The following is a 9,755-nucleotide window of genomic DNA, read 5'->3' as shown; positions in this document are numbered from 1 at the left end:
TATATATATATATATATATATATATATATATATGCACTTACATACTCACATACATATACATACACACATGCATTCACTCACACACTTGGAGACCTTCTTGTCTTAATGAATATTTGCAAGAGAGTTTGGTACTCCTTTGTTTATGATGACAAGCATTCCAGTTGATTTGTTCAACAGAACAGTCTGCTCAGGAAATTAATGTGCAAGTAGCTGAGCACTCCACAGACAAGCATACCCTTAATGTAGTTCTCAGAGAGTTCAGCATGACACAGAATGTGACAAAGCTTCCCCTTTGAATTACTGGTACTGCACACTTTTGTCAGCTGAGTGGATTGGAGCAATGTGAAGTAAAATGTCTCGCTCAAGGACACAATGCACCAGTGGGAATTGAACCCCTGATCTTATGATCGTGAGCCGACTACCTGAACCAATAAACCATGTGCCTTCACACTTGCAAGAGAGTATATCCCATTAAAAGTACCTGTGGGTCAGGTACACATGCATCATATACTTGACACTCATTTCTCTTCAGATTCTTCAGAGATTTTCCACATCAAACATCAATATCTCACAATCATGTAGAATCACACTTCTTCCACATGTTTCACACAGTTTGTACATATCCAACTCGAACAATGAAAGAAAGTATCCAACTGACCACAGATAATGCACAATGCAAGACCAATTGATTCCGATCTCAGACCAAGATTTCGTAAAGAATAATTTTGGATCACAATACCAAAAGTCCCAGCCAGTATTGGGCCCTGACAAAAGAACAGGAGAAAAACAATTTAAAAATATACATAAAACTACAATACACAAAGCATAAAGATAGAAAAGTCTAGCAAATACAAGAATTACATAGAACCTGCACACAGAGTCTTTCTATCCAACACTCAGTGTGAATTTGCATCACATCTCTCTCTCTCTTTCTCTCTCCACATAAATCAGCTCATACCCAGCTGCTCTCCCTAACTACTTTGTGCTCTACTTTCCAAGATGAGACTGTTTGTCTCCTTTCTCTCCTGGTTTTTCTTTGACAGACCATTGGGTACATAGTGATGACTTGCCTGATAACTGACCAGTGGTAGTAATACAGCTAAAGCCAACTATTAGAAGGAACTTACATCCCCTCACTACAGAATTCAATGACTACTACAACTCATTGTCACTGCTGGCATTATTGTTGTACAGACAAAGGTGGCGAGCTGGCAGAATCGTTAGCACGCCGGGGGAAATGCTTAGCAGTATTTCACCCGTTGCTACGATCTGAGTCCAAATTCCACCGAGGTCAACTTTGCCTTTCTTCCTTTCAGGGTTGATAAAATGAGTACCAGTTGAGTACTGGGGTCGATGTAATCAACTTACTCCTCCCCATAAAATTTCAGGCCTTGAGTTTATATTAGAAAGAATTATTGTTGGACAGAGAATTTTTCTCTTTTTTTTTCTGATGTTGTTACAATGACAATACTTTTTTTAGCTAACAATTAAATACTTTTATATTTGGACTTCATGCAGATTTTTCTTCTGTCAACCAACCAAAAATTTTTTTTCATTATACATCTATCACTGCCATTTTTATGTTTTTATTTGTGTTATAAAGGTGAAGGTAGAACAAGAAGGGCAGCTTCTGTGATTTCTGACCTTTTCAAGGCCTCTGAAATTGGTGGTAGGGAGTTATTCTCAGACTGATGATCTGATCAGAATCCTTGCAACAGAAATGAACTCCATTAATGTTACCTTGGGTGACATGCAGTGGTGTTAAACTGGAGGACAGATTACTATATTTGATGGCATATAAGACATGGTTTTATACAAAAAAGTCTCAAAAGGTCACCCTAGGCCCTATGCTAAAACTTGAATGTATCTAATATCCTCATGCATCTTTTATATCATCAAATATGGTAGGTCTACCACCTAGAATATGAACTCTAAATAAGTGAAAGGTCATTTTATGTAATATCCTTTATCTTTTTCTTGTTTCAGTCATTAGATTGTGGCCATGCTGGGGCACTGCCTTGAAGGAGTTGTAATTGAATGAATCAATCCCAGTACTAATTATTTTAAAGCCTGGTATTTATTCTATTGATTCCTTTTGATGAACCGCTAAATTACAGGAATGTAAGCACACCAACACCAGTCGTCTAGCAGGAGTGAGGGACAATCACTGACACAAAGCCACACACACACATATACACTAACAGACATACACAGACACACACATAGATATATAATGAACTTCTTTTAGTTTCAAACCACCAAATCCACTCACAAGGCTTTGATTGACCCAAAACTATAGCAGAAGACACTTGCCCAAGGTGCCACACAGTGGGACTGAACCCAGAACCATTTGATTTGGAAGCAAGCTTCTTACCACACAGCCACATCTGTGCCTATGAAAAAGAATTTTATTATTTTCAGCTACAGATATTGCATAATGTCCAGATATTCATGATAAGTTTGCAACCATAACATAAAGTTGACACCAGTTTTTGACTAACTATAGAACTGATAAACTGTTATGTTTTTGTGATATCACTCTTAGCTTACTGTGATGATATGGATGTTTTAATATATCTACTGCTGAAGACATTCGAATTCTTCTTTACAAATTTTAATGTCACATAAAATGGCCTTTTAGTCCTGCTTTCCTGACCATAACATGTGAATTTAAAATCTTTCAACAGCTACAAACAAAATAAAGTTAGGATGGACAAAGCGAGAAACATCAATTAAATGCTTCAATATTTGGCTATTACTGTGTTATGATAATAATAACTACAGACTTTTTTTTAATAAAACCAACAAGCTGTTCAAATAACAATAATATATCAAGGTTTACTTACCATCAATGGTGATATCAACATACTGGCTACTAAAACAACCGAACTGTTTTCTACCAAACCAAGAACAGAAATCATACTGCAAGAATAGAAACAGGAATAACTTAAATTCTTTAGTCAAACTTATTTAGCAAGAGAAAAGATCTGAGATTCACTGTTCAAACTAAAAATAATTGGCTTTAATTGAATCATATCAACTATTTAAAATACATGCATTCCCATGTTCTTCTAAATTGCCTGATCACTAAATGTTTTGTTCATTCAAGATCTTTATCATCTCAGTTATTCTAAAGTTAGCTTTTCTGAGGAGGTTTAATAAAACTGAATAATGTTAAGAGTTGTCCTTGTGCTTCCTACAAAAAGATCATATTCATCCTCCACTACATGTCCACTTCCCATTCAATATTTAAATAATTTGAGTTTCAGAGTTGTCTTGCTTGCCTTTCTTGAAGAGAATTATCAATCATTAGCACTAATTACGATTTTGGTCATTTTAGGTATAATTTTAATTGATTAAATACTTTATGGTTTATTACATATACAATAATAGTCTGCACTTAACTATGTCCTCTATGTAGAAAGCATCACTAAGAAGTTTTCCAACAGCAACAATAACAATTTATCTATATACATATACATACACACACACACACACACACACACACACACACACATATATATATATATATATATATATATATATATATAGAAAGAGAAAGAGAGAAGTGAAGACATATGTGACACAGCTCATCTCAATTCATCCCCAAATGAGGCAAATCTATTGCAAAGTACTCAATAAAAAGACACTGACCCCTATCCCTTTTTCATACTTTTTAACCTTTCGTCACCTGGCACAAAGCCACATCACTCAATACAACTTGCCTTCTCATATGAGGGTGTTTTTGTCTTGCAAGTTATTTGGTAGGTGCTGTCATAATTTTATGATACTGGCATGTGTGTGTGTGTGTGTGTGTGTGTGTGTGTGTGTGTACATATATAATCATAGTTTCTTTGTTGTACATCTATGTCCTGATCACTGATATTCTAGGCACTAGCATGGCTGTGTGGTTAGGAAGCTTGCTTTCCAGCTACATGGTTTCGGGTTCAGTCCCACCACATGGCACCTTGGGCAAGTGTCTTCTGCTATATCTCCAGGCCGATTGAAGCTTTGTGATTGAATTTGGTAGGCGGAAGTTACTGCTATGTGTGTATATGCCTGTGTATGTGCTTGTGCCTCTCTGAGAGAGAGAGAGAGTGGGAAATCAGTTGAGGATCTATAAGGATTTACATAACTGGTAATTGAAGTGTATTTATATACTAACCTTGCTAAAATTATGAGCATACAATAGTCAAATGTAAAAACAGCACCAGCACGGACGGAATCTACCACCTGGAAGAGATTAAAAGTTTTGAGGATAATAATGATAATAATAATAATAATACTAATAATATGAATGCAATTAAACCTGAATCTGGGTCTAAATACCTGGGAATACTTGAGGCAGATAGATATTAAGGAAAAGACAAAGAAGGAATACTTATGATGAGTGCGAAACATATTGATTTCAAAGCTGAAGGCCAGAAACATAATTTTGGCAATAAACTTGTGTGCATTCACCGTAGTACAGTGTGGTGCTGGAATTCTGAAGTGGACAGAGAAGGACCTAAATGAGTTGGACAGGAAGACAAGAAAGCTCCCGACAATGCATGAAGCCCATCATCCATGTGCTAACACTGATTGCCTATACATGAAGAAAGAAAATGGAGGAAAGGGACTGATAAGTATGGAAGATTGCATATGTATCAAACTTGGGAGCTTACTGAGATGCCTATCCCAACATAAGGAAACCTTGCTATTGTCAGTTAGAAATGATAGAGTATTGAAAGCAGAGAGAAAAAGGTAAAACAAAGGAAGAAGTACAAAAAGGACATGAACAAGCACTATGCAATAAGGGACTATCCAATCAGTTCCACGTAACCATAACTGAAGTTTCTGGAAAACATAGGTGGGATTGGCTGAAGAAAGGGACACTGAAAAAAGAGGCTGAGAGCACTTTACTGGCAGCACAAGACCAAGCTTTGGCCACGAATTGGAGGGTCAACCTTAGTAATGAGCAAGTGTCTCCACTGAGCCACATCTGTAATAGAGTGGACCAAATCCTTGCCATTTCATGAACGAATGCCCTAGACTAACCCAAAACCATATCACCAGTTGTGGAGATATGATGAAGTAGCAAAAGTGCTACATTGGAAACAGTGCTAAAAGTGGGGTCTAGAGAGAGACAAGATGTCATATCAGCACAAACCACAGAGAGTGGTGGAGCCAGAGACCTGCAAAATTCTGAGGGATTTCCCAACTTAAACAGATCAGGTACTAGAGTATAACGGACTGGATCTAGTGATAGTGGACAAGATGCACCACATGTGCTATATAGTTGATGTTGCATACCCTTGGACTCATGAAGAGTCAAGAAGGAAGATGAAAAATAGATATATACAGTCCTCTTAAGTATGAAATAGCTTGGCTATGGAAAATGAAGAAGGTGAAGACAGTGCCAATTATTGTTGCGTTCTTGGGGACATTATCAGAAGGTATCAAAAGGAATATCAAGGAAAGTGGAATAGAGTGCCCAATAGAACTGTTAAAAAAGGTTTGCTTTCTTGGTATGGCCAGAATAATCAGGAAAGTATAAGATAGTTGAAAAGAATAAATAGCATGGTACTGTAAGCTGCAGGCAGTAAGCCTGCTACACATGCCAGACTCCAGGAGTTCCAACAAAACCTGAGATGAAAAAGAAATAATAATAATGATATATAACCTAACAAGAACCTACAAATATATATAACATGCAGATAATAGCACTGCCAGGCACTGCACACATCCTATGTTAAAGCACTTTCAATATAGTAAAAATAGCAACACTAAAACAAACTACAGAACATACCCAAGACACACAGGACTGTGTTTGGTAAAGAAGGAAGAAGAGGAGGAGAAGGAGGAGGAGAAGAAGAAGAGGAGGAGAAGAAGAAGAAGAAGAAGAAGAAGAACAACAACAACAAGTAGAAGAAGCATGCTGGGCAAAACGCTTTGCAGCATCTCATCCGTCTCTATGTTCTGATTTCAAATTCTGTTGAGGTCGATAAAATAAGTAGCAGTTGAGTACTGGGGCTTATGTAGTCAACTAGCCCCCACCACTCGAAATTACTGGCCTTGTGCTAAAATCAGATACCGATATTAACAACAACAACAACAATAAGAAATAAAGACAGTGGACTGTAAGAAAAGACCAAGAGATGACCCATCTAATTACCACCACCATAACTTGTCTGTTGGTAATTTATAAGCTACACTCCTAATTATAATCCAAAGGGTGATTAAACATTTATAGAAAAAAATATTAATTCCAGTAAAGAAGAAGGGATGGTATACATCGAAATCATATGCAACAAGGTCCAATTTCTATCACTAAGACAATAATCATAGCTCTTAAATTCTTTTAAATCATTGTAAATATTTGATTGAGAACTTTACAGTATTTTCACTTTATCTTTGGATATGTGTCCAGTGGCAGACTGGCCAGGTTGCCAGCTTGCCCATTGATAAGTGGGGCCCCTGCACCATTAGAATCCATATGTGGGGGCCCATGTTAGTATCTAAGGGACCCATCCCTTCAAGTTTGAGAATTTTTTACTCACTCCTGGAAGAATGCATTAATTATTTCAGCCTGGCTGTGTTTGTAGACAGTTGAAAAGAATACTTCTAACAAAAAAAAAAAAAAAGATAGCATCATAGTTGGGGTGGGCTTCCTTAGTCTCTTGGCAACCAATATTCTTAGAGCCAGTCCATCACTGTGTGTGTCATTATCTCAATAGAATACTATCAATTCTATTAATGACTTGTAGGGGACATGGTATTTTGAAATATCATGTCCCTACAAGTCATTGATATTTATGTACCAGCTTCCAGGAATGTGTTTAATGTGTAAAATTGGGATATCCAATAATGATATAGGGTTGATTTGGTGTTTATTTAAGCAATGGGTTCATGGCTGATTAATGGGTTTGATGGGTGCTGATGGAGGAACAAAAACTCCTGAATTATGTCATATATGCCCAGTACCCATTTTTCATCTTTGATCTCATTGTTGTCGTTTACATCAGGTGTCTTGGATACAAAAGGTCTTAACAAAATCAGTGTTGGTTATAATTTCCATAGAAAACTGTAGAGATGACTTTAACACATCACTATCAATACTGTGAAGATTTATTAAAATATCTAAGGTCTCTTGATGATGCAAAAATATTAAAAAAATGAACCAGTCATGTGCTTTGATTGATAAACAAGAATACAATTGATTCAATATCATGTGACAGATACATCAAAATGTTAGAGGTACACAAATTTCATAACATGATGAACTTCTTTAAAAGATAAATGGAAAAGTGTTCTTACCATCTCGAGAAAAAATTTTGATTGTAAGCTCCAGTCTCACAACGATTCTAAAGTAATTCTATGATTCATTCTACACTTATTGCTACTGGATTGGTGATAAAAATAGTCAATTTGAGGGAATACATAGGAAGAGGGAGCACCAAGCGCATCTACCATAACATTTTCAAAAATAACCTAAAATTATATACTGCAAATGACCTTCAGCTTGAGAGTCTCTTCATTATTGTCTGAGTAGTTTTAGTTTATTAAATGCATTAAAATGTTCCTTGAGGCAGATTGTTAAGTTAGAAATATAATGTAGTATTCCATGGAAGGGAAAGAAACTGGACATCTCTGATCCATATTAATACATGGGTATTGATGAGTAAAACTGTGAGTGAAAGATTTGTGAATGCAAATGGAAAATGATTATTTTGTTAGTCAAAATAAAATATCATTTGTGTCATTAACACATTTTCCATGGCAATATATGGCAATTCTACATCATATAGACTATAACACTAAGAATGTTAGAACAAAACATTATATATACCATAATAAGTCATAAGTTATATGCTACATAATAATACAACGTTCAGTGATTTTATATCACAAAAAGAGATTGTGGGAGACTACTGAGTGTCAAGGAAAAAATTAAGAAGACAGGTATTAATTGTTCTTACCACCTTGCTGCCTAATAAGACAGGCTGCTGCTATGTGCTCTTGGTGACTATGATTATCACTACAAAATTCTCTCATGAAACTGAATTAGATTTCAGACTGCTAAAATCAAAACATAAGGCAGCAGAAAAATGTGGACCTATTGACAGTACATAAGACAATCTTGATGAACAATTATAAAGCATGTCTTTGTATGGCTAATAAATTTCTGAACTGAATACTCCACATATAAAGGAAAAGAAGAAAAAAACAAACTATCGTTGGCTTGTGTTAACAAATCCAGGTGGAATGTTGGTAGCAGAAAAATCAGTTGTCATCATACAAAGACAGGCCATCACAATATATTAGAAGGAATATCTACAATTTCAACAAAAGAAGTGGCAGATATCATTTGTGGAAAATACACCACATTTTATGGGGAAATTTTCAGAAACAATACACCATGTTGTATCAGGATATTCTACACTAATTTCCATAAAATACATTTGCAGATGCAATGTAGTAAAGCTACTCTGCTCATCTAGTTTTATCATCTTCTAGAAAAAAAGTTATGTGATAATCATATGAACTTGGATCAATCTTAGAAAATGACAGTATAAATGTACTTTTGCAGAAATACCACCAAATAGAACACATCAAGACTTGCCCCGACTGGCTCCTGTGCCAGTGGCACATAAAAAACACCATCTGAACATGGCTGATGCTAGTGCTGCCTGACTGGCTCCCATGCTGGTGGCACATAAAAAGTGCCCACTACACTCTCAGAGTGGTTGGCATTAGGTAGGGCATCTAGATTTACAAACATTGCCAGATCAGATTGGAGCCTGGTGCAGCCTCCTGGCTTGCCAGTCCTCAGTCAAACCATCCAACCCATGGCAGCATGGAAAACAGACGTTAAACAATGCTGCTGCTGCTGATGATGATGATGATGATGATCATCATCATTTCCCATGACAAAAATGACAATAGTATATTAATAATCGACATAGCAGACTATGACGTGCAAAAGTGATCTGAAAAGAACTAAGTAATTACACTGACCTACAACTGAATTAAAAACAGCAAGGCAATAAGTAAGGAATGCATCTACCATCCCATTTGTGATTGATATAACTAAAATAATACATAAACATTTCTGTAAAGACTTTGAAAATTACTTATCAAGCATAAACCAGAACTAAAAACATCATGACAATAATTATAAAATGCATTTATCATCCCGTTTGTAAGTGATACCAAGATAATAATACATAAAGATTGAAAAAATACTTATAGGGCGTGTACCAGAAAATAACAATACTACAGCTTGTAAGTTTTGTGATGGCATTCTCACATGGCATTTATTAATGTTGAATATTTATGTATATGTTTTTCAATGTGTGCCTAATTCTTTTTGAAGAAAGGCAACTTTTGAGGCATTTCTCAAACCATGAATAATTAAGATTCTGTCAGCTATTTGAAATTTAGTACAAGGTTTCAAATTTGTGGAGGAATAAAAATGATTATCATGAACCCAGTACTTTAAACAGTGGCACTTTATTTTATCACTACTAGAAGGGGATGATAAACCTTTCATTCTTTTAATTTTAATAAAAATAAATACCAGTTTAGCAGTGGAGTCAGTAATATTGACTTTATTGACCTCCACCCCACATTTTATAATAATAACAAAATAATGTAAGGACTGACCTGTGCCACAACTAGACGGGACTTCACGGATTTCTTGAATTTGCTTTCATTTTCTTTGTTTATACTGCAACAAACACAACAACAATGAAAGCATGGAAAATGGACATTAA

The 9,755-nt window shown here is 35.8% G+C and overlaps 1 protein-coding gene across 2 annotated transcripts in view; it reads right to left on the bottom strand.

Moving 5' to 3' along the window:
• Window positions 1–9,755, bottom strand: part of LOC106871746 (uncharacterized) — a 50,695-nt gene that overhangs the window by 23,722 nt on the left and 17,218 nt on the right. For both annotated transcript variants that reach the window (XM_014918372.2, XM_014918371.2), the window contains 4 exons: window positions 9,646–9,709; window positions 4,166–4,233; window positions 2,847–2,922; window positions 659–764 (listed from right to left, as the gene is read on the bottom strand). In XM_014918372.2, the coding sequence (XP_014773858.1) occupies window positions 659–764; window positions 2,847–2,922; window positions 4,166–4,233; window positions 9,646–9,709 (314 nt within the window). The remainder of the gene's footprint in view (window positions 1–658; window positions 765–2,846; window positions 2,923–4,165; window positions 4,234–9,645; window positions 9,710–9,755) is intronic.

This window comes from Octopus bimaculoides, chromosome 8 (genome assembly GCF_001194135.2).
Source record: "Octopus bimaculoides isolate UCB-OBI-ISO-001 chromosome 8, ASM119413v2, whole genome shotgun sequence".
Classification (NCBI taxonomy): domain Eukaryota; kingdom Metazoa; phylum Mollusca; class Cephalopoda; order Octopoda; family Octopodidae; genus Octopus; species Octopus bimaculoides.
This window is presented reverse-complemented; position numbering and strand designations above follow the sequence as displayed.